At 39.0% G+C, this 27,332-nt stretch overlaps 1 protein-coding gene across 1 annotated transcript in view; it reads right to left on the reverse strand.

Moving 5' to 3' along the window:
- Positions 1-12,973: 12,973 nt before the first annotated feature.
- Positions 12,974-27,332, reverse strand: part of LOC310954400 (uncharacterized protein C14orf132) — a gene marked incomplete at its 3' end in the record, with an annotated part of 28,718 nt that continues 14,359 nt past the window's right edge. The window contains exon 2 of the mRNA XM_083923837.1: positions 12,974-13,210. Coding sequence (XP_083779963.1) covers positions 12,974-13,210 — 237 coding nt within the window. The remainder of the gene's footprint in view (positions 13,211-27,332) is intronic.

The following is a 27,332-nucleotide window of genomic DNA, read 5'->3' on the forward strand; positions in this document are numbered from 1 at the left end:
CAAACAAAAGGGGCCAGCTTTCTCTTGATGTTTCATGTCATGGCATGCAGCGGCAACACTCACAGTGCAGCTTCCGCTCCAGATTACTCAAGAACGCAATGATGTGCGGCATCGATCTTGCGTAGCTCGAAGCTTCTGCCTTCACAACCAATGCATTGTTTTTAAAAAAATTTAATTTACCAATGAACTGAGCACTACAAACGCAATGGTTGAACTCAAAACCCCCACTAAATAAAACCTTGATTAGTGAAAGGGAAAAAAAATCTTGTTTTTGTTATGTTTTAACGTAACATTTATTAAACTTTTAGTAGTAACTTTAGCCTAAAATGGGATTTTAATCTGTGGCCCAATCCTTCATAAATTCATAAAGATACATTATATTGAACATTTATGTTTCAATAACTGTAATGTAATAGTCTCTAAAGTTATATATCATAAACTGAAAGGTCCTTGTGTAATCATGACAACAGACCACAACTCTGTCAGCTGCTGTTAGTTATGTCTCAGTGGTGTGTAATGAGGTCTATAACAAATGTCTGGACGAGGGGGCGGCAAGGCTCATGCTCCTCTTCGAAAATACTCAGTTCATTTCCTGTCTCCTTCTGCCTGTCCGCTTAACGTTTTTTTCCAGGCTGTGAGCTCTATTATTCAGTGCGGATCCCGCCCCCCTTCCCGCTTTCATAACTACTCAGTTTTAAGACAGCAGGGTGCAGCTCCTCTCGTGTAGTTTATATGTTTTCACAGATGGCCGGTACAATCAAGGCCTTTTAAAAGGAGAGTGAATGAGACCTCATAGAAAATGGAATCATACCAACCCCAGGGTCTGACGCTTTCTGGGTGTGGCGTGGCCCCAGGCCTTGGCTCTTTTCTGAAACCACTGATGCAGCTTTGATGAGGACTGTGTGATACCACTGTTTCATGCAGCCAGTAATAGAAGAAGTCAGTTCGTCAAAAAGTAAAATTCAACCCCTGCTTCTAATGCTGTTTGTCAAACTGCTCAAATGTTCCTGGCAGCAATGACACAGACCACCCAATATTGCTGTATTTACTGTTATAGAGACAGAAACTGTGAATTGCTTTTGGCTTAGACAGGTTCTGGAAAGCGATCTGTGTCTTCCCTCATATTTTTCTCTCTAGTTTAAATGCCTGATCATATTCATATTGCTTTCAAATAAAGACTATACAAAATGAGCAAATCAAATGTCGGTAGGGAATAAAAATAGGATTCCACATCCTTTTTTCATATTAACAATAACCGTTACGAGACATTACGCAATACATTGAGCAAACTACTGGTGGGCGGCCACAATCCAAACATATGTTGTCTGAATGTTACTTTTGTTTTTATACTGGGATTTGAACGTCAGAATTAATAAAAAAAAAAATGTCAGCTATGCTGGGAAATCTGCCATTTATGGTCAGATAAACATATTTATGTGCAATGACCAAGCTGAGAGCTTGCGTCTCAGGATGTGGGTGTTCATAGTTTAGAGAAGAACTGAATGAGAGGTAAACTATGTGGGATAAAGCCACTTGATTGGGAATGAATATTTTATCATCCAGATGCTTGTAGAGCGTAATTGTGGCTTCCTAATGATTTTATTGACATACAGAACTTCTAAGTGAGTCCACTTTATCAACATCTGCAAATAGGATGATTTTCCACACTGTATGTATCAGAGCAACTACTGCAAGTGTTTATAGAAAGAGAGGCATGGTCATTTGCTAAGATGAATTTAAATAATGTATTTTAAACATTTTCTTAAAAACATCTATAATCAAGTCCATAAAACATGACACAATAGAAATATTATAATAAATTATTATGACAGAGCTTTGCTAATTTAACCATTTTCCACCATTAAAGAAATGCAAACACATAACTTGCCTTAGACGGTCAAATATTGTGTCTTTTTACTCTGATGCTGTTGGACACACTACTAATGTTAGACTCAGAGGGACAAAAGACATGTCTGCTTGTTTGATTTAATTACTTTTGTCAGTTTTGGTTATACTTACAGGACTAACAAGCCTTCTATCTAAAAAAGGAGAACTTTGGGAAAACCTGATGAAAGGAAAAAGTAATGTAAAGGGGTATTTTGTGAAAACAGTTTAGTAGCTCAGTCCATAGGTGACTTGGCTGGGAACCGGAAGAGTTGCCGGTTCAACTCCTTGTGTGGGCCATGAATGGACTGGTGGCTGGAGAGGTGCCAGTTCATCTCCTGTGTACTGCTGAGGTGCTGTTGAGCAAGGCACCGAACCCCCAGTTGCTCTGGGTGCTGATCCATTGCCAGCCCCCTCGCTCTGACATCTCTCCATTTATTGCATGTATATAGGTCCTGTTAGTGCATGTGTGTGTATTTTGGGCCTGTGTGTGTAACATGTATAATAACAAAGTGAAAAAATTGAATATCTTATAATAAAATAATTCTTCTTCTTCTTATCCATATAAATATATGACTATGATACTATCTCTTTAACTAATAGACATACAGCATTTTGTACCATATTATTTAACTACAATCATACTAGAATTAAAATAATCAAAACGGCATGTTTTTGCAAAATAATCCTCAAGTGTATTCTCTATAGACTTAGACGGGCATGGAAAAAAATCACTACAGACCCCTCACACCATGCACATAATCAATTTCCTTCAACATGTTCCATTTAGGCGCTACACAGCTCACTGCACACTCGTGAACTGTTAATAAGCCATATTATGTCACAGAGCAATACTGTGCAATATCTGTGCAATACAAAAACAAAGCAACGTATCACACATATGTACCAAATTGGATTCCAGCATTCCTTGCACTTGTATGTTATTTAAGGACAAGTGTGAGTATATTTAGAACTACTGAGTCAAATTACTTGTATGTTTGCCAGTGAAGTTGACTCTATTTCTACAGTAAACAGTATGTAATGCATGTACTGTTTACCCTCCTCATATTGAAATACCATCTGACAAAAAGGATATGGAGACATCTACTGGATGAAATGTAAAGTTTTCTGAGCCTTGGAAATTAAAAAAATACAGCCAGCCCTCCTCTTTTGGAAACACACATGCACATTAGAACAGGTATGGACATCATTTTGATTATTTTCTTTTTTCTTCTTTTATTGGTAAGATATAGGACAATTGGACAGTGTTAAAACATACAAACAATAGGATATTGAGACATGTACAGTACAACAATTTAGAGTAATTTGTGAGGTTGAGTTTCGCTGGTATCTGTGGCATGACATGTAAGGTAATGAGCAATGGCCAAGAAACAAGAGAGAAGGAGACAATGTAGGGATGCTAATAAGTCATGGTAAGTGATAATAACAATAAAATAATATCAGATTCTACTACTAAATTTAATAATATTAACACATTGTGTCCGTGTTAACACGTATCTGACACTAGTGAAATATTGTGTGTGAGCATGTACATTGCCCAGAAAAAAACTAAAATAATCTGCGCTGTCTGAAATCTGATAACATACAGTACACTGTAACCAGGGCCGCTGCTAAGCTTTTTGGGGCCCTAAACATAAATAGTCAGAATAGTCAGGGTGAGAAAAATCTTCCACTCAAAACTTTGCTATTTATTAAAAAAAATTAATTTGACATGAAATAAACATATACCTATGAAAATGTAATGACAACTGTGAACTTTGCAAACGTGCCACATGAATTGGGAACATCTAGATAACCTAGCCTAGCTGGCTGACGTTAGCTACGAGCTACGTTAGCAAAACAAATAAAAATGGACTTACCAGCAAGGGATGCACGGGGCGTCATCTCTCTGTTTTCTCTTCTTCCGTTTTTTAGTGCCCGATTCATGTTGTCTCTTACTTCCATTATTATTTATGCATCAACATTCACTGATTAATAAAACAGGCTAACTATGGCTACTTCAAGTCCAGGCAAAAAGCTGGACGAGAAAAGACGAGAGTCAGGAACTTTGAAGGCTGTACCATTTCAGAGAAGCTATGGTGGGGGACTATTTTTTTTTATAAATTAGGTTAAAACATCTCATTTGCCTGAATTGAGTCATAGGGTTCACAATTTAAAAAAAACGTGGGCCTGTTCATAATAATTTATATTTTTTTGAAATGTAATAATTTGTTATTTAATAATGATGACATTTTTTATTAACCTTAATTTTTGGGGGACCCGCCAGGTACTTGGGGCCCTACGTGCTCTGCGTACTCTGTGTATGGGGAGTGGCGGGCCTGTCTGTAACTTTAAGCAGTAAAAAAAGTACATTTACTCAATACTGTGCATAAGTTATTTGCCTCTGAATTTTAGTAGAGTAGAAGTGTAAAGTAGAAGAAAGTAAGTCTCTCAAGAACCATGACATTTTAATTAAGCACAATATGGGTACATTTTCTTAGTTTCTTGGTATATATAGCAGCTTTAACACTAAACGGAAATTACCTTACAGGTGTCATGAATCATAAATAAGATGGAAGGTATAGAAACAGGAAACTGTCTGAAACTGGCACACCTGCCAATGTTTGTAAGTGAGCTAGAGAAAAAGGTCGATCAATCTCTGCTCTGCTCTGAGAGAACACCTGTCACACATTCATCACAACACAGAGAAATGGACAGAGCTCTCCGCTATTAATCCGGATCCTTTTTCCTCCCCATTCTCTTGCATTTTTGCTCTGTTCAATCATCCTGTCAGTTTCTGTCAGCCAGTGCATCTGTCTATCTGTCTCTTTACGTGTCTCGCTCTCTGTTCAATGGATCCCCCATTAGCCCCCGGAGTGGTTTCCACTTTAATGTTGGCCAGCAACCCAGTCAGCGAGGCTCCGCTGTGTCTGCCAATGGGTTCTTCATGCAACCGAAGTGATACATGTCAGTCTCCATGGTGACAGCTGCATGTTCTGCACGCTGATATCCAATCATATTTACTGTAGTGACAGAGCTGTGGTAGTGGTGAGCCGTCAGCGTCTAGTTTCCAGGACTCCTCTGGTTAGTCATACATAATGTTACGTTTGCTTATAGATGGATCTTCATTTCCGCTTATTCATTAAAGATTGAAGAATTTGCTTGTGACTTGACAGTGTTTCCCTGTAGCAAGCAGCATAAGAAGAGCTGCACTGGTTGTACATGTATTTCCATTCAAGATGATCCATAGAGGATGAATCCTAATGACCTTATTTTATGCCACCGCATGAGGTTGACATTTTTGTCTTTTAGTATGTAAAATGTCTCAACAGCTGTCAGTCCAGTTGCCATAAAATTTGGCACAGGAATCCGTGGTGCCCAGAGGATGAATACTAATGATTTTGGTGATTTTTGGTGACTTTGGCCTTTACTTCGGTGCCACCAGCGCATTAAAATTTTTCACTTATCCAGCATAATATCTTAATATCTAAAAGATGGACTGGTACAAACTGGTTTAAACAGACATTCATGGTTCACAGAGGATGATGACTTTGATGATCCCCTGACTTGTCCTCTAACACCACCAAACTACTGCATTGATTGGCAGGAGATTCAGAAAAAAACATTATGTTCCTCTGATGAAAAAAAACAACTTTGGTGCTTATTGTTCATCTTTATTTGATTGTACTTCCTCTCGTCTAATTGACATTCTTTCGGTAAATGGTAATTGCCTTGTTTAAAAAAATCTAATTGTTGTCATTGTAATTGTTCATTATGTTATGACCAAACACCTGCAAAACTCATGACACTCCCATCAGCTTCACCTGTATTTGTGTTTAATGCAATTGTTAGCATGCTAAGACAATTATCATAGTGAATATGCATTGAGATGCTCAGACAGTGAGCAGTTGCTGCTGTGTCTGCCACCTGCCTGGCAACATCTGTGTTTTGTATAAGCTTTCAGTATTCTGGCTCTGCTCTATGTCAACTAACAAAATAAGGGTTATATAAAAGAAAGTAATAACTGTAATAAGCCTAATATGTCAGAGATTTGGCTCAGGGCACAGGTGGCCACGGCTGTATCCATCTTGTTCAAAGGGCAGTTTCCTCATAAATTGCCTTCTCTTTCCAAGGATGTTTTCTATATGAGATGACAGGCAGAGAGAGAGAGAGAGAGAGAGAGAGAGAGAGAGAGAGAGAGAGAGAGAGAGAGAGAGAGAGAGAGACGTGTGTGTGTGTGTGAGAGAGAGAGAGAGAGAGAGAGAGAAGAGAGGGAAAGGGGGAGAGACCCAGCGATACTAAATCAGAAGAAAAGGGCTCCTGCCTTTTAGATGACGGGTGATACTGAGCTCCCATCCTGGAGTAACAGTAATGAAGCATTTTCACGGATGATGCTGCAGCGTCAGGGGGTGGTGGAGCCCCCAGGATTGCATTTAAGACTTTCTGTTCTCTGTCACACTCAGTACGCTATTAACCATCCCCTGCAATTGTAGAAATGTCGAAAGGAAAACTTAATGCAGAAGCAGATTAGAATTAATAATTTTTAACCTATTGCCTGCATCTTGTAATGCCAGCAAGACTAAATTAATCAGCGGGGAAGCTTTCAATTATAACTCTGTTTTGGAGGAAAATTAACAAATGAAATCTTATTGAGGATGCACATCATCAGTTAACTACTAATCTCTGCAGGACGCTCACACGGCTTATCCTCTTGTCTAATCGTTCTGCTTAGTCAGAGCTAAAGGTGCTGCTCCGTTGGCTCCTTTTCAGAGGTTATTAGCTGGATTGACATGCATCTGTAATGAGCAGAATCCTTACAGGTTATTTGTGTGTGTGACAGAAAGGTAGAAATAAGAAAACCCAAGACAGAAACATGCAAAATCAAGGGTCGAGAAATAGCTGCCACAAGCCAAAGATGCTGTCCAAATCCATTACAGCCTGCTGTTGCCATGGCAGCAGCCCACCTAAAATCATTTTCTCACCAACCTTGCTTCCCTTTTGTATGCTACCGAGAGGCAAACAATACCAGTTTGGGGAAATCTCTGTAAAATCTCTGATAGCGGGATGACAGCTGTCAGCTACTCACATCGTCATTAGACCATAGAAATAAAACTCCATCCTGCTTGTGTGCTCAAGCAGTTACCATCAAAAACATCTAGGCTATCATTCCAACGTCTGAGTCGATTACAGATGATGCAAACACAGCATAATTCATGTTACGCTCTGTTACCTTGTACCATACAAGTGCCTCTTTTGATCAGAGTTGAACAAATATGTCGTGGAGTGGAAGCAGGCTGGTGATCTGATGGGAACAAGCACTCTTTGTTGTTCTTGGAAAGCCGGAAATAATATGATCAAAAGTCCATTATTGATTCTGACAACAACCTGATCCTATGAGTCAGAAAACCAAATGAATTGACCTAAGACAAACTAATGTATCTCCATTATCCTTCCTCTATTGTGGTCTGCTTCCATGAGCTCATCACCTGGGGACGGCCATTAAACTTTTGACCTTCGGTCTCTGCTGCACAACATTTTGTACAAACACTAATGATAGCCTGACTCTTCTGCCAACATATTAACATTTCTCAAAAACTACTGGGTGCCGTGATTGCTCGTAACATCATTATAGAAAGATAGTTATGTGTCTAATGCATCGGATAAAATGCAAAAGTTAGAAACCTCTCAAATTATCTTAAAGTGTATGTAGACCAAGCAAACTTTTTGAGAGTGTGTCGCCTTCTGTATGTAGGTACCTCTGTCAGGTGTTCATGCTAATGTTTTAGCAGTTAGTATGTTAGAAAGAAAAGGAAATAAAGACAAATACATATATTTGCTTAGTGATAATGTGATAAAAAGAGAAAGTAAGGTTGTCCTGGCACCAGAATTTTAATTTTTTAAACTATAGGCCAATATATTCTTTGTCATGATTATTGCTTTTAGTTTATTTTTTCCTTTTTATCCTCTAATGTTGCTTCACTTGTAAACACAGTACAGTTGTTTGCCCCCCATGTATGAATAAAGGATACATTCATTCAAAAAAACATCATTATGAACAAAAATTAAATGACTTGTACAAATCCATGAATTGAAATCTGATTTTAGATCCTGTTTTTTTTATTTTTTCATAGCGTTGGTACTTTGCAATACTACTGAATGTATTAAGTTAAGTAAGTATCAAGTATCGATCCTCATCAAATATCAATTCTTTTGACAACCGTATTAGAAAGTATGATATAGTTTGAAGCAAAGTTTAAGTCATAGCCATGATTTTTGGCATAATTTCACCTACTTCCAAAGTGCATGGAGAAGGGAAATTATCTAAAGGTCAGAGCTCCAGCAAAACTTATATATGTATAAACAACAACTTGTATACAACACTACAACACTATGTATACATTTTATAACTGGTTTATAATACACTATAATGCAGTTGTAAGCACATGAACTATTTTAAATGTTTATTAGTATACAATATTTGTCAACAATTATGTTGTTAGCCATGAAGAATAAATAAATTATCTGTTCAGGTTTAATCAACCATCCAGGCATAGAGCTGTGTTTTAGGTGAATGATGAAGGTGCCAATCCTCATTGAGTGAGTGATTGTCTCAAAGGTTGGTCGAATCAGTAATCAGTGAGAAATTATTATAAAATCAGAACTAATGAGAACAAAAAGAACAAATACCGTTGTGTTTTTAATCCCGCACGATTCTTCAGTTTTCACTGGTGGATGAGTATATGTTGAAGCTACATGCAGGCTCCCGATGATACTGAAGAGCTCCAGTATTACTCACCCCCTCACACACACATACCGTGAGCACAGACACATCCTCTCCTACTTTTCCCGTTGCTGTTGCAATCCTTTATCACAATAACAATTTGCTGTTATGGCATTTTTTATGTTGCACATTATATTGTGATATATAACCTATAAGGATATAAGGATAAGGATAAACCCATATTGTATGTTTGCATGTGTCTCTGAAGTGACACTTTGACAAGATGTGCCAAAGCGGCTTGGCATATATTAGCATACCCAGCACCTCCTCACCAAACTGTCACTCTCGACTGGTCAGGAGTTGGGCTGAAGTGTTACATCCTGTGAGACTCGAGGGCAACAGAGGAAACGAAAGAAAACCTCCCTGTATATCCTCTTGTTTCACACTCTTTCCTTTAGTTTCCTTTCCTTTCCTCATAATTTCAAACCATTAATCTCATCCTGTCTATAAATTAACATGATCTATTATTCGCAGGCAAAGCCAGGCTCATCTCGCTCAGACCATATGAATGAAATATTAGGCAATGTGGATTCTGCTCAAGACATAACCTAAAAGTCTAATAATCACCATGCATTAGCATAGATCAGCCTTGGCAAGGTTAATGGTTATCCGCATCATCTTGCTCTTTCTGAGGGATTTTTTGAGACTCCCTTGCCTCTAGAAGTCACCGGCTGTGGCGAGGCCCCTGGGACTTTTTTCCTTCCCACAATTGAGTTGCTTGATCGGATAAAGAGGAAAGGCACAACGGGCAGCGACAGCAATGTGAAGGCTGTTCAAAGATCGTGTGCTAGACTTCCAGCTCTATTTCCTCTGCTGAGGGGGATCAGAAAGGCCCGTGGCGAATTTGAAGACAACTGATCAACATATTATGAAGGCAAGCTGCCTTTTCGTTGTCAGGAGGGCTGATTGAGTCTGTAAAGTGGCGTAAAGGTTGAGCAGTCCGCGTTCATGATATGATGAATATGATCTCTAAATGTTTTTGACATCGCTTCTCTCTAGGGTGACGGATTTGCAACCCAAACTTCAGGGAGTAAGTCATTCTGGATTTGTTACAGTTATAAAAGCACCTGTGATGCTGTGGATCCTAGCAAAGGTCTGAATGTTAACAATGTATTTTCCAATAGCAGCATATTTTAAACTTGCAGAACAAATGTATCGACTTTCTCATAAAAAGTAAAAAGCAGTCCTTTGAAGATTTTTAGACAATTTTACATTGTTTTAACATATTTTGAAGCATTTAATCTCGGCTCTATGTATCAGAGGTTGTTTGAAACAGACTTAAGTATCTCAAGAACGACTGATTGACGGTTGATAACATTTTGTACAAGTTGTGCAAGGAGTTTGCATGTTCTCTCCGTGTCTGCGTGGGTTCTCTCTGGGTTCTCCGGCTTCCTCCCACAGTCAAAAGTCATGCACGTAGGTTTAAATGTGAGTGTGAATGGTTGTCTGTCTTTATGTGCCCTGCGACAGGGTCCAGGGTGCACAATGTCAGCTTGGATCGGCTCCAGCCTCCCACGACCCCGTTAGGAACAAGCGATTGAAGATGATGGATTTGGAGTCCCCAGAGGATGAATCCTAATGGTCGCATGACTCCTCCGCCAACATATTAACATTTTTAGTTTTTTATTGAAAAGTTTTGAAAAAATATCCATTACCACTTACCATTCCATATTTGGCATTTTGGCACTAATATCGCTGGTGCACAGTGAATTAAGCCTTATGACTTTTTCTCTGGCGCCACCAGCAGGTCAAAATTTGTGAAACATTGTTCCAGATTTACAGAAAATCTGGTACAGACATTCATGTTCCCCCCAGGATAAATTGTCATAACTTTGGTGATCCCTTGACTTTTTTTTATCAGCCATTATCAAGTCAAAAGCTGACCACATGACCACAACATATGACTACATGCTCGAAGCACTGAAGCATTGTTTCAATATTTTGTTTTTTCTGGTCTTAACCTGCACAGTCTGTTGGTTCAGCAAAACGAGTATGAAGACAGAGAGAGATGGAGGGTTGCAGGTCCACAGAGGAGTGAATCCAGGTGATTTCTAAACAACTTGTGCCTGTGTCAAAAATGACAGATGGTGCAATCTAAGCTTAGCATCAATCTCACCTGATTGCTCAGCAGTGACGGGTACTGTCTGTCCGTGGGTTGGCCTCAGCAGGAACAGCAGCAGATGATTCAGGCTGAGGATAGATGGAGCTAGACATCTTCTTGCATGATCATGTAGAATAATAGTGGAATAATTGTATGCATGCAAACATGGTGACTGTCCATCTCAGTGTCATGCTTTTGGGTTCTCACTTGTTTCCTCAGAGTTGTGTCAGTATGTAGTTTACAACATGTCTCAATACAGTATTTCTACATCAACCTTTTATTAAAAATAAATAACAGGCTTGAAAAGTCCTTCTTTGAATATTGTAGAAGTATACTCATGATAACAGTGTGTCTGAATTTCTCTTTACATTGGTAGATACAGAAAGCTAGCATTTTTATTCGCAGCAGTGTACATGAACGTTTGAACATGTAGAGTATAGTGTTTACAAGACAGGTTCATATCTTTTAACCTAAAGTATATTGATATTGTCTCCTCCGAAATCTCAGAAGAAATATAAGCTTACTGAAAAAAGAGGACACTTTCTATTTCTCTCTCTGTAAATATATAGATCAGTCAGTTTGTCAATAAAAAAAATAAAACTACTCACTGACTTAGAATTCACATTCAGAAAAACTCAATTATTAACATTTTTTATCAGTCCCCCCAGATCGCTTTCTTTAGAAATGGAAATAAAAGTGTAAGCAAAGCACAGATAATTAGCAAAATGAAAGAAGTCAATGGTTACCCGTTGTGTAAATGCAGTGCAGTATTTTCTGTGATATTTTTTTATGTGTGTGAGCAATTATTAAATGCTCAGAATAAACAGCATACATTTCAACAGTGTTTGCAGGTTAATGCTTGAGTCTCAGAGTAAAGGTGTTATTCCCAATTAGGATGGGTATTAGTTGCCATGGAGACAGCTGCCTCCAGATTCCATAGTAACACAAAACAGATTTACTGAATAGTGACAGCTTGATATATGACAACATTTCATTTCAAAATGAGGCGTCCTTTCCCTACTCACATCAGTATACATTGATCACAAAGTTCACTACAGACCTGGTCAGTGTTAAATAATTTTAAACACATACATTTACCAATTTCCACATCTGCCCTGTCCGGTTGACAGTATTAATTCTGAGTGATAAGAAACACTTTTACAAGCTGTACTTTAAGAAAATAAATAAACAACTACAAAAAAAATATTAGGTGGGCTAGATAATGTAGGCTATGTCATCTTGCGATTCAATTTGTGCTTAATTGTATTTTGTTAACATATGTAGATAATATCTAAACCCGACTGAACAGACCATGACAATACAATTACATTTCCTAATAATCCCTGGTGAATATTACTGTAAGCATTTGACAATGAGATCATTCATTTCGAAGGTTGACTTAGTTTTACACTACTCATCTAATCATAAAGTCATCATTCATAGTGTATAATTGCGTTTACATCGCAGAAACCGTTTTTTAATGAGATCTTAAAGGTGTTTGTTCTTTGTTTCCTTTCAGTTCAATTGTTTGGATACTATATACTCTGATGATCAGTGTTCACACCATGTTTCATCCTCTAATGGCCTGGGCCTCAGGGCTCCCTGGCATGAAAGTAATCCAGCACTTTCTAAATGTTTTAACATCCACCATCTCTGTTCAGCCACATAATTAAACAGCACCAACCTAAATTGCCAAGCAACTATCTGGCCTGGATCAACCTGAATCTTTAGCCCCATTTAATCTCCATTCTCATCTTGCAATTATAAGTGGGGGTGTCTGAGGAGAAACACGGAAACAAACTTAAGCTGAAAAAAAAACCACGTTCCTTTGATTCTTGGTTGAGAGCGCAGGTCTGATGTTTCTGTTTTTAACTAAAGCGTGGAACACAAAAGCTTCTCTTTAAACTTCCAGTTGGAGCGTCCTAAAACACTCAGTGCTCACAAACACAGCCAAGTCCCAGCCTTCCCCTCTGATGAAGAAATATAGAAGTCCATATGTCATTGTCTAGTATCACAACCTCCACACCCTTAGGGGCTCAAACTGATCCAAAAGCCAAGTGCGAGGGAGACAGAGAGACATAGAGATACATAGAGGGAAACATAGAGAGAGTGCTTTTCTAAGAAGTGTGGCCTCACTCAGGGGTCCAGAGATCCGGTAAAAGCAGGATGTGCGTGTGTGCATGTTTGTCTTTGTAAGCATATGTTCATCAGAAAGTGCAGGCGTAGACAATGCCAACCACCACAATATTTCCAATGGTGGCGATGATGGCGATCCAGAGCCAGATGGCATCGCTGGACATGGACTGTTGCTCATCCTGCTGGCCATGTACTGAGGCAGCAGAGGCAGCGGCGTGGACGCTGGCCGAGGAGTTGAACAGCGAGTGCTCTCCACTGTAGTCGTCATTGGGTGAGGAGTCCATGAAGGCTCCAGTCATAACTGGGATCTATGAGGAAAGAGAAAAGTTAGAATGTATTTGTCTGTTTCACTAGCTACTAGGGCCGTAGTATTTTTTTTTTTTTTAGCAAACTAGGATGAGTTACATTCTACAGTTCACAACACACACATTACTGATCCTCATTCCAGTACTTTTGTACCATTTCTTATACCTCAAATTAGCATGCATATTCAGGTTTTTAAACACAGGAAAAACACAAAAAATAGGGCAATAGACTCCTTTGCACATCTGCCCTGTCCGACAACATTTCTAAACTCCTGAAGAAAGCAGTAGAGGCTGCCTTTTTGTTTTTTCCCAGTGTCACAGTTCGTGCCAGGAAACAGCGTGAGAAAACACTAGAAAGTGACATGGAGGCCAGTGAAAATGTTATGGTTGTCCTGGGAATGAATGCTGATTGTAATCTTCCTCACTAAAGCATTTCAATTTGACTACTTTCAGGCTTACAAAATAATGAATTCAGCATTTTTCCATCACAATGTTATATCTGACAGTACGGAGAGAGCGCTTTGAAACATCATCCGGTCCAAATTCAAATGTTTCCAATACTTTGGTTTATGATCAAATACCTGCAAAAAGAGATTTAGGGGACATGGTAAAAGTCATACCTGCTAAACATCAGCATGTTAGCAATATGAGCATATATGCATGCAGAGAGATGCTAGTACTGTGATAATAGAGTGCATTTTTTCACAGTTTGCTTAAAAATTAATAATAATTTAAACTCTATAAAAAACAAACCACTTTACAGTTTTAGTGCTGGGAAGAAAAACGATAGCACGACAGATTTTTCCCTATTGGTCATGCTTTATCAAGTCTGAGTGCTATATTAAGAGAAACGAGAGGTAGCTGCATCACGGCATCATTAGTAAATGGTTACAAGGATTCCCACACAGGCATGCAGGGCCCTACTCTATATAACACACCGCTGAGTGTATGTGTCTTTGCATGTGTGTGTATTTAAGAAGCAGTGCTTGATTAACATGGAATGAATATTTCAGATGTGGCAAGGGAAAATGATTTATTGCTTGGGACAATCGGAGCCCTGTGAACGTTAGCCATTAAAGTAGAAGCAACTGAATGCTTTCATGTGTGTGTGTTTGTGTGAGAGTATTTTACATCTGTGTGTGTTTCTCTAAAGCAGGGTATACGATTGAGAAATGCATGAGAGACCCGTACCACGCTCAGACTGGAAAACAGACTCTGCTGAAAAACAATGCTAAAAATACTTTGTCGAATGTTAAGCGCTGGCACACACAGAAATTCCCTTTTGCTTGCTCATTTGCTCACCTTCACTCCCTCTCACACACCCCCTTCTCCCTCTCTCTCTCAGCAGACACGGGCTAATGTACAGAGATATTAACACACACACACACACACACACACACACACACACACACACACACACACACACACACACACACACACACACACACACACACACACTTCAGGTCTTCCCTCACAAAGGAGAAAGCACCGTTTGAAAAGCATTCTGCTGCTCTCCATTCATTGGCCCCTGGTGGTGAATAATGACATGACACATCCTTTGGAGCACCTGCTGTTCACATGAGCATGATGGGGGCAGACAGGCATGCATGAAGTCCAGCAACCTGGGTCTCCCTGCCCCCCACTCCAGTAACTCCTGCTTATATTAATCTATTTTTAATAATGAATTATTTTCTATAATGAGCACATTCATATCGTCACATGTAGGTGGTAGGCTATGGGGAATTAGCATCAATGACGAGAGTAAGCTCTGCACACTGATTACAAACCACAAATGTAGTTAAATGGACAATATTTTGGATCTTCATCATTAAATATGGTCACCACACTCATAATTACCGGCTCTACCATGAGAAGTTCCTCCCCAGGGTGATAAACATTTAAAACCAGCAAGTCAGATTAAAGAGACAACAGAGAAACAACAAACATCCTTCCAAAAAACACTAAAAACATATTTTAGCAGAAAATTTGCACACATACATCATAGTTTTCTATTAACAAACTGTACATGCAGATATTGTTGAGACTGTACGGGAAACTATTCACAAAAAGCTATACCAAAAATATATCTATTAATAAAAATATCAATTTACAAGAAAGGTTTTCCTGAGATACTGGTTCATAACCACACTTATAGGAATACATGCCATCTGTTTTGGACACTTAGGTAAAAAAAATAAATAGAACTGAAAAAAACAAAAAGAACCCACCACACTATAGAATATCTGATCTTGAGACACCTTTATTTAGTAAGTGAGTAACAATGAAAAGATATCCGCCATGCAAAAATAAAATAAAAATCCTCATTGCAAATTTTAGAAGGTCTACAAATGACCTACAGATGTGTCCCTTTATGTTTTTCCTATTTGGTTTGTTATGTGATTTAGGTGAGATTGACCTTGATGTCAATTAATGTTTTATTGCTCATATACAATTATAAGATTTAAGGGTTACACTTTCAAACGCCTTATTTGGGCTGGGACCTGTATGTGCATGACACAATCAATAACATGACCTACATAATTTCTAAACTCCTGAAGAAAGTTGCATTGGGCCAACTTGAGTATACATACATACATGATCTGCATGAGGAATTGAAGTCGGCAAAGTCACTTTTGACATTTAAATTGTCTTAAAATTTTATTTTTGGGGTCTAAGGAGCTCATATGACCTCTCTCATCAACATGCTGCTGATTTACTTTATACATTTAAAAAATACATCACACCACCTGTGATCTCTAGACACCGAAATGTTAAAAAAAAGCTAAACTTGAATTCAAAGCTGCATCTAGATTAATCAAACGTTCAGGCGGATGATAACTGAAGCTCTCAACCCTGTCTGCATTCTTTATATTTATGTTTTATTTATTAGTAACTCATTGTCCACAGGAGTGAGCTGTTTGCATAAACGGCGCAGTGTACCGAATAAAATGAAGTGGATACTGGGAGTGTGTGCAAAAATATTCCAGTAGTACGTCTGAATCTAAATATTTGATTGCTCACTATTTTGGCGGAGAAGATGTGCCTGTATATACTTCATGTAGATAGAGGTTTTGAGTACATGTCAGTAGTATATCATCATTTTCGAGGGAAAGGACTTGCTCCTCTATCCATTCATCCAAGCCCACAACTCCCATGTGTATCACACACATGAGGTTAGCGCAGCAAGCGTTTAAGCACTAATGGAAAACAGGGAAACAGAGACCTCGAGAAGGAGCAGTCTGGGCACTTATGAAGGTCATCCCCTAAGTATTAGTGCCAGGAAACCCATGCTTGTTGACATACATGGATGATGTTATGTCTAGTGTTATACTACTGACCAAAGTTTCCTGGAAACCGTACATACCCACTTCTCCAGCATTACAGTAAACTAATGGCTTCAACAAGCACATCCACACAGAAAGTGTTTTAAACATGTGGTAAACGTGAAACAAACTACTTGGATACTTTTAGGCAACACAACTACTTGGGTAGTGGCTTAAAACAAGTCATGGATGTTACTACATCACAAACCTTTGTCCGAAAAAAGTTAATTAACTTAAAAAAAGAAGTCGATGTTGACGTTTGGTTTCACACAAACTCTGGTCTTCGGGGTGAAAGGAGTTGTTTTACCCATCCACCACCTTGGCCAGCGTCCCTCAGCGGACTTTGGCGCTCTTCAACAACACCTTATTTCCTTGTTTGCTCCTGCGATAATTACTATGGCCACTAGAGGTCTTACCTAACAACAAATTTAGAATAGAATAGAATAGAATATAATAGAAACACTTTATTTATCCCAAGCTGGGAAATTGCAGTAAATAGGGGTTGTAATAATTTGCGTGCAACATCAACCTATAAAGGCGTTGTTGTTATTTTTTTCGGGTGAGGACGGTCTGGCTTGAATACTCGACAAGAATTCACAAGAATTTAAATTTTTGGTTTAAATGCACAAGGTAAACAAAGAGGAGAATAGACCATACTAACTCCACAGTTGCTCTAGCTAATTATTGTAGTCGTTCAAATGGTTCCCAGGCTACATGCACATCCGCATTGGCACTTCACCAGTCCAGAAGGTGGTGGTAATGCACCTGAAACTGTTTGTCAACTGCTGAAAAAGACATAAGAAGCATGACTTCTGTATTTATCAGTTTGACAGTTTATATATTATTTAGCAGACATATCAGGAAACTACTCGTTCAGTGGTTTTGCAAACATGCTTGTCTATCTGGAGTGGCTAACTGTGAAATAAGACACAGTTATTGCAAAAGATATTAAGATTTGGCTCCCCCTCCTATGTCACATGCAGGCTCATTAGATACCATTAGGTTAGTTACCGCCTGCCCTAATCTCCACCACAGAGATTTGCCAAGGTGCACCATATTTTTCTAGCAAGCCAATTAGAGCAGACTGGGAGGGCAGGTGCTTAAACAAAGCATTTCAGACAGAAGGTAAATATATTCAGGCAAGTATGAGAAAAAAAAATGTTTTTTTACACTAAAGCATGTTAACATTTACTAGTAGAAACCCGACATACAAGTATAAACCAGAAAATTAGCATTATAATGTCTCCTTTAAGCTAGCTCCCAAAGTAGTTTAAACATTTGGATTTCAATCTGTTTCGAATGCTTCTTGGATGCATTTACACCTAGTGTTAATGGTTAAATCTCCAAGGAGATGAGCACAAATCAAATCAAATCAAATCAACCTTTATTTATATGGCGCTTTTCATACAGAAAAGTATCGCAAGGTGCCTCACAGAGATGTACAGAAAAAGAGAAACATCAAATAAAATTAGGAGAAGAAAGTTAAAAGAACCCATCTCTCCCACAGTCATGCACAGAGACACATACAAATGTATATACGTTCATTTACACATTCACATAAACACACACAGCCATGCAGGCACACAGATACACAGACTCACACCTACACCAACGCTAGCTGTCACTACAGAGACATGGCCGGGCAGCGAGACCTGAGGTGCAGAGGAGTCTAGAGGAAGCTACCTTTTGGGGGGCCAACCACACCGGGAGAGATCCCAGTCCAAGGTCACAGGGAGCACCGCCACAGAGACCACCCCAACCCGAGCAGACAGGAGCCTCCGCACCAAGGTGCAGAGCCCTCTAGCCGCCCGGGCCGGAACCGTCCACGGGACAGAACCCCCCGCGGCCAAGATCAGAGACAACTCACAAACTGGCAGGCCCCCTGAGGAAACACTGGAGATTAAAAACTGTTGCCTAACAGTAAAGGGTTAAAATATGGAGGCTAAAAACGAGGGACTAAAACATAAAAGCATAGAGGCTAAAACCTGAAATAGAAAATAAGCCGAACATTGCATGTGAGATATTGTAGATATAGACTTAAATCCCTCGTATAAAAAGGAAGAGGATAACATAAGAACAAACATTGATTTAGTAGAGGAAAGAAGTTATAAATGAAGAAATTTACCTTTACATCTTTAATTTGATATCTCAGATAATGAGTGAAATGAATGGGATTAAAGGTAAACTCTTTCACTCAATTCTGTGATACCATTTAGAAAATATCCTCCCTTTATTAACCAACACCAGAGAAATCTCCTGACTTGCATAATTTACACCTCCTTGGTTCTGAGTGATGCCTACACCTGTGCAATGCTCCTCAGAGGAAAACCCCAATCTATGGTAGAAGATACAGTGAAGCTTCTTTCACTGCACGGTTCCACCTGTCCTGCTCTGGAAGGTTTGATTTATTCGTCCCAGCTGTTCCTCGAGCTGGGCCATCCTACACGGGTGATCACAGTAATTGTGAAATAGATTGGACTGTAATTGCCTCCTGTGGGATGTCGCCACCAGTAAGTGCTCAGCAAAATGGCCTTGAAACAAACAAGCAAAACCCAAATAAATGTCTTTAGATAGTGGGGAAACCAAAACATATACCTAACCACAAACGCACTCAAGCATTGGCTGTTAAGACAACATCAGAAGGAACAAGTTGGTTTTCAGCACTCCTGGATAACATGAGGTTGAATCAAAAATCGATACTTGTGTTCTTGTGGGGAACAAACCTCAAGGTGTACTTGAGAGAACAAACTGTATCGGAGAAGACAGGCGGACCCCTACTGTGCAAAGATCGGACTTTGTGTTCGACATCGCACACACAGTCAATGAAAGCACACAGCTGTCACACAGTCACGACCATCCCTGCTTTAATGACTACAGGACTGCTTGGACGGATGTTATTGTGGGCTTTGTCTTCGGCATATGTCATCATCTTTGGTTTTTATGGATTTTTATCCCACTTTTGTTTAGAAATCACACTTCAGCTGTCACGTTACAAACACATTACTGGAGGACACGAGGGCACACTAGGTTGCACTTTAAGAGAGAGTGTTGCAGCTTCTACAAAGTGTACTGATTTCAAAGACTTTGCCTCTGGATTTATTTGGTTTTGATATGAACAAACCCACTGGTATTATAAAGAAAAAAACCTTCATTTTCAGAATATATATGAAAGAAAAGCTTTTTAAGGACCAATTTTCCTTGTTCAGGGAGTTCTCAAGTGCATTTCACAAAGTTTTCATCCTCGCAGCACTGCAGAGAAGTATCTGTTTCATTGTGGGAGCTGTCCAGACTCCCGTCCAGGGATCTCAGTTGTTTCACAGATGGAGAAATTAAATGAATGGTGGAAAACATTTTTAAGCACTGCTGCAAAGCTTTGAAAAATGCATACCCACTTTTTTTTGCACAATTTTCTGAACTACAGCATGATTCCCTCTGCCAGAGAGGTTATGTTTTTGACTTGGTTTGTTTGTTTTGCTTGTTTGTCAGCAGGATTACAGAAAAACTACTGGCCCTGTTTTCATGAAACGTGGAACTAGGATGCAGCATGGGCCGAGGAAAAACCCATAACATTTTAGAGCAGATCCAAATCACACGGCAGATAAATAATAAATAACAGTTAAAAGTTGTTTAAATAAATGTGAATATTTTATGTACACACAGGAAGGAACAATTTTGAAAGAAATATCTAAATGCCATCATTGTAACTGATATTGCAGTTGCAATATGGTTTGTGATATTAGAAGAAATGGTCATTATTCACATTTTCTATGAAAAACATAGCAAACATGATCATGGTGCGATTTCGCAATGATCTGTGCCAAACAGAGATGTGTTTTTAAAACTGTATTTTATCACACATTTGGCCTTTAATAAATTGATTTGAAAATTACAGTAGGCTATATTGCAATTTTAAATTTGGATGAATCGTTTAATGCTACATTCAACTTTATTTGCAAATCTGTACTGTCATATATTACAATGTATGGCTTTATTTTCTTAACAAACTCCATATCACCAAAGCTCCAGTTATTGTCATAAAAATAAGTTTGCAAAGATGGTACTTTTCTTCGACAATCACGCTCATCTGTGAATCTAAAAGCAATGTGTGCGTAAGGAGTACATTAAGGAGCTATGCGAATATTTTATTTATTTATTTTATTTTATTTCCCTTGCGGGGTAAATAAAAAGGAATTCTTCTTTTACTGTACACAAATGAATAGGCCTGTTTCACAGCATGCATTTTGACCTGTAGTTGTATAATTGGCACGTGTTTAAGAATAACAATGGCTCTGCATATTCAAGTGAGCCACGACAGCGTGACAGCTAGTGAGTACGCACAATACCAGGACCCTGACAATAAAGCAGCTAAATGGAATGTAGCCATCGTTAATCTTATTATTTACACATGTCATGTCTTTAAAAAAAAAAAGACCATCCACACGTGCACAATTGCATACCCTGCAGAGGCTACTGAAACACACACACACACACACACACACACACACACACACACACAAACACACAAACACAACTTGTTGTTCTTACGTGCCTCTCACTGCGTCAATGTTCAATCGCCACGCTGCTGCCACCATATAGATTAAAACATCAAATTAACCGTACTACGTAAATGCATATTGAGAATTATTTCAGGCATGACATTTCAAAAAAGCTTGGTAAAAAAAAGAAGACAATACCATCTTAATAAGAAACGAAGTATACAAGTGTTTACCAGGGACATGGGTCAGGTGGGTACATTTTATTGAAGGGAGTAACTATATCAACTTTAAAAAAAACTCCTCCTGTTGTCCCCTAAGTGCTGCGTTATCACAGCGGTGTTGTAAAAGAATCACTGAACAAAATATCTTATGCTTAATTCATGTGCGGGAGTTAAGGAATCACAGCTTTTTGAAAAAGGGATGCATGGTTGATGCTTGTTCGGTGTCTCCCTTTATGCCCTTCATAATCCCCATATAATAGACGGTCAGTATTGACCCTGTATTGAGCAGTAAATTGAGATTTTGGACACTTGTAAAAACTTTTTATTTTGCATCATCGACAAAAGAAAAAATCGTCATACTCTTTGAAATGTGCACAGAGCGATTCCCTGAAGAACTGCATACTGCAAAAAAAAACTGTTACAGAAGGACACAAACATTTACTAAAATATAAATGCTTTCCTGCTACAATTCTGAAACTATACTCTTGTTGTATGTTAAAACTTAGTTACATTTATAGTCTATGCCTTGCTCTGGTTCCAGCTGTATAAAACTGTGCAAAGTTAAACAGCTCAAATTTCCCAAAGGATGGATAAACAATGAAGACCGGTGGTGTTATCTATAACCTACTGCAAATACAACTCACACTGATCACAAATGAACAGGGACATACATCAAATTGGATTATAGTACTGCGTAAGGGTAGCGGCTTATAGTAAAAAAGTAGCCTCTCCTATACAATATCAGCTACTTAGTGACAACAATAGATTTGGTCTGTACTATACGGTACGCGCAGTCTTGCAATAAATCTGGAGGGAGATTTACAGAGGTTTTAGGGAGGCTTGTTCACCCGCGCAGAAGTGGTGAGACCTCTAGTTTCAGGCTAGGTTTCTGCTGGTCAGATTTACAGCTGTGCTTCCATTGATTTTCCCCGTCTCAGCAGCCCAGCAGCATTTTTCAATAAATCTTATAATTCGGTAGAACAAGTGTAGCCCAAGTGATCCTCGCTTCTCACCCTGGTCAATCTCTCAGCTCGTTGGAAATTGTGTAGCACAGGGGAAAGTTTATTATACTTCTCTGATATTATGAATTGGTAAATGTATCACCTTCATGTTTCTTTTTTCAATGGTGTAGCTGACTTCAGTGGGATGGATTTTTGTACATTATCTGCACTCATACGGTAGTAGTATACAGAACAGTGGAATAATGAATGAAGGCATACACAAGTGGAATCGGAAATGGAAGTTATCTCTCCTGTATATTGAAATGGATGATGGAAAATACGGCCTGAAAAGTGTTTTTGCAGAACATTATGGTGTCACACTGAAGTTGACATTTGACCTTTTGGATATAAAATGTCATCACTTCATCATGTTATCCGATTGGACATTTGTGGGAAATTTAGTCATAATTAGTGTTGAGATTCTTGTCTACCCTTGACCACCATCATCTAATCGGTCCATGCTTGAGTCCTTTCTCCTCATTTCTTAATTTGTACATCCTTAATTCCTTTCCTTCCTTCCCCTCCTCATTTCTTAGTCCCTCCCAAATGCAAGGTGAGAAGGCAAGAGAGAGATGAGGAGTCGAGGTGACAAGCATTTACCAATATAACACATCTGTGCTTCGGAGTCATCAATTTAAAGCGACCGTCAATTAAATATGGCATGTGGCACAGCTGCCATGGTTTGTTTATTCCCGCTGTATGTCACGCCTCTTTCATATGTCATGGGTATGTCACAAGTGCCAAAAAGACTTACACAAAGGATACATGTGCATCCTCTCTCCTCAAGATATTTTTTAGGAATTGAAAAATCCTTCAAAAGGGCACGCTGAGATCAATTTTCAAGTCACAAGCAGGAGATGTACTGAAAGTTCCTCCTGGCTTTCCCTAGATATCATGTTCACAGGAATGGGACAGACATGGGGTCACAGTGACCTTGACCTTTGACCACCAAAATCTAATCAATTCATCCTTGAGTCCAAGTGGATGTTTGTGCTAAATTGGAAGAAATTCCCTCTACATCTCCCTAAGATATCGCATTCATGAGAATGGGACGGACAACACGAACACACAATGCCTCTGGCCACGACCCAAGCAGAGGCATAAAAACATTTCTTCAAAACACGAGTGGAGGAAATAATGCATGTTCCCATCTGGAGTTGTTACTCACTGATATACGCTGCTAATTAGCAGTTGCGTGATGACTTGAGATTTGAGATGAAAGTAAACCCAACATCTATGAAACATTAAAATCTGCCACAAACAAAGCGTAATGTCTTATTCCTGCCAGATGATCACAAGGGCAAGGATTTTAAGTGATGTGAAAGAGACTGAGGCTGTGTGTCTGTGTGTGTGTTTGTGTGTGTGTGTGTGTGTGTGTGTGTGTGTGCGTGTGTGTGTGCGTGTGTGTGTGTGTGTGTGTGTGTGTGTGTGTGTGTGTGTGTATTGACTTGGTGTCTGACACTTGACATGTGTACGTGTACGTCTGAGACTGTAGTACTTTTGTCTTTGACGCCCCAAGCTGTAAAGACTCACACAGGAATAAAGAAAGAAATCCTAAAACTGAACATGACAACTGTAAGCAGCATCATAATGTCAACACAGACAGACAGAAGCAGGACTAAGTGGTTGATTTCATCTTTAATCTCACAGAAGATACACTGACTGACTGCACCCACATTTTTGTCCCCAAAACATCACAGACGAAATTGTGCGAACTCAAACTGCCAGCCTTGAAAGACCTTTGCAAGTAATCTGTTCTATTATTTAGATGATTTTTGTGGTGGACACCTCTCAACAGGCTTCAGGATCATACACACTGTGGGAATTCTACTCATGCTTTATACACACACATTTGAATTCATTTATTTGTATTTCTGTCAGAGTTTAACTCTATTCAGCAGGTTCCTGTCGCTGCACATTTTGCCCTGGATCATAAGTTTGGTTCTAAAGTATTCAACAAGTCTTAACAAAACATTTACTTACATATCTCTCTCTCTTCCGAAATCAAAACTGTAATTTTGAGTGATCAGACTGAATTAGAAGAGTAAAACAGTGACATATATTTAGTAGCAGTAGTTTCTCATAGTGGTTTAAAAAACTGCAATCTGGGGTAAATCATTCAGGCTTTTTGACATGAGGCTACTGACCTAATACATGTACATAAAATAAAAGACTCAAAAGAATAAAACACCTATTTTGGCGTCTTCATTTTCCAGAAACTATGGCCTATAACTCAACTTAGAGGTCGATTAGTGTGTTTCTCTCGCACTGCCAAATCCTTGCACTTAAATACATTAATGCTTTATTTTTAAATTTTTTAACTTGATTCTTTGAGTATTCACACGTTCATTTTCAGATACTTTTCAAATTCTACAGAAAAATGCTTTTTCACCAAAGCCTGGGGGCAATTTATTATTTATCAGAGCAGATATTTTAAATATGCATAAACTGGATTATATGCAGCATGTGTTTTATGCTACAGTTTACACCAAAGAACACATCATGCTATAGCAACAGAGATTTCTTGCTGTGGAAGGTCGCACACCACTTCAAAAATATCCATGCAGAGCTCATGTTTTTTCACATTGTGAGCAATTTCAATCAAATGACACCCAGTGGAGTCCAAGTACATGGCTGGTAAGCAAACACACTTTATTCATGAAAGAATCAAGCTTAACCCGTTCTCATTCAAGCTTATACTACATTAATACATATTAAGTGGATAGAGTGATAACGAAAGCAACTCAAGTATAATACTCCAAGTTTTTTATATATATATATATATATATATATATATATTACACATAACACTATATAAGCTTGTGCCCATCAGTCTGTCTCTGTTTGTCTCCTGGCTTACACCATTTTTGTTTGGTTGCATTTGGGTTGCCTTTTGTTTACTTTCTCTTACTTAAGTAAACTACACCTATGCCGAAGTCATTAATGGCCTCTACTCTGTCCTGGCCTGAGCTGAGTTTTTACCTAATGTGTTGGATTTAAAACTCTGGTTCCATTAATACAATCTGAACCACTGCTAACAGACAGCCAATGTCACTAAATGCTATAGATTCTTTAGATAATACAGAATAGAAAACAAAAATATTGCATTAGAAAACAAATCTGTCCAAATGAATATTCTGTTACTTAGGTCAGGAAATCCTATTTCTCTGAAAGCAAGCTGAAGACAAAAAAAGAGAAAAAGAACTGAAGCCAGTTTCAGATTGAAAATGGTTTCAGATTGTGAAGCTATTGATTGAAAGTGTTCTTTATCTTGCTGTGGTTCAATGTAGTAACACTTGTTGCATTGCAAATAATGAGTGCATACTTGATGAAAGTAAACAAGTCTTACTGAATGTAAAAGTATAAAATACCAGTGTTTAGCCAAAATGGCTTGTAAAATAAAAATATATGATCTCAAAAAAATCATAAGATTTGTTTTGTAAAGAAATCCCAGTTGAATCATTATCAAACCAGAGGGAGGTACTGTTGTGTGGGAAACTTTTTGCTAGTTGGGGAAAAAGATCACCATACTCCCTGTGTCTGGCATCAGCTGCCCCTACGGCTCCATCCATGCCTGCTCATTCACTGTGCAATGCAGAGAAATTTTAGGCATAGAGATGGAAACCCTTAATTGAATCTCCACTCATGTAAGACTTTGCTCAGGGTGAGATGCAGCAGGGGTGGCCCTGCTTTGCACCCACTCTTACTGTACGGTTATATACAGAGCAACCACAAAACACCTTGATGGGAGATGAAAACCTCTCATTTTACCTTAAACATTGATTAAATCTAGTTTTTGCTATTAAAATACTACATCTTTATCATTCTAATTCTGGATCCCTGTTTACATTGGCCAACATTTGAGTATAAAGCGGCAATCTGTGTTATTCACATTATAGAAACATACTTCTAACAGCATCAAAAGCTAGTTTCAGCCCAGTACAATGCTTCCTGCTTGTAGGGACTACGAGTCTGCTCTGCAGACTATTTTCAGCATTTAATTGATATGTATATCCTTATCCATGTTTATTGGCAAAGAAGAAAGAGGTTCCAACACATTTGGCCCTATTAGTGTTAACAAAATGTTGGCAAGGAGCTAAAAGTAAGATTAAAATGTCTTGCTCACTGTTGTGAATACGAATACATAGGGAATGGCAATCTTAACTAGAGATGCTTATCCACTTTCACAGCTCTGATCTGATTTTGATACTTGAATTTGGATATACACCAGTGGCAGCTGCTGGTCTTTCAAGGAGGGGAAGCTCATTTTTCCGGCCTACATCAGAAATGTTTGTTTATTTATATGTAAATTCCTTGTGTGACCTTGTCGTACGAACAAGGCGTCTTTTCCAGGGACTTGACCAGTGGTCCTCTCAATGGCCAGCAGAGCTAGGCTGCTTAAACGGCCATGGCCCAGCTGAAGCTGCCGCACCAGGCTACTGTGAGTGTGAGTGATGGGGAGCAAAGCTCCGCAGCTGCCGCTGCTCGTTGGGGAGACAAAGTCACTGGGGATAAGTAACGTATCCGGATCTGTTCACAACAACTGAATGAAAAATTGGAAAAATTCAAGATTGCTGATTCGCTCATTTAGCTGTCAATCGAAAAAGGATTCAGCATCAGACAGCTCATCCAATCATCATGCAGAAGCTGGGCGTCCGGGCCAGCCCACTGCCCCATAGACCCCCAGAGACGCTGAGCGTCCGATGAGTGGGACAAAGCCCAGCATTTATCCAATGACAATCTAGTTTGGCTGCAGTGGAACAACCCGCTCTACGCTTCCCCACTGAAGTCAGTAGAAGCTGAGCATCCGACTGTGTAAAGCGCTGTTGCACTGTGGAGATGAATGAGAAGGAAGTTGCGCCAGAATATTGTACATACATATTTGTATGTGCATGCACGTCCTATGTTTCGTCCGTACGCCACTTTGGACGTGACTCCTACGCACAGTTTTAAAAATGAGGCCCCTGCTCTCCCCTTCAAATCCAACTAAGCCTCTTGATCGCAGTTGAGTCCTGGTGCCAGTTGTCACTCCATTGTCTATCGTCTCTTTTTTAGCTCTCTCTGCACTGACCTTGTTATGGCTG

Source organism: Echiichthys vipera, assembly GCF_963691815.1.
Source record: "Echiichthys vipera genome assembly, chromosome: 12".
NCBI classification, from domain to species: domain Eukaryota; kingdom Metazoa; phylum Chordata; class Actinopteri; order Perciformes; family Trachinidae; genus Echiichthys; species Echiichthys vipera.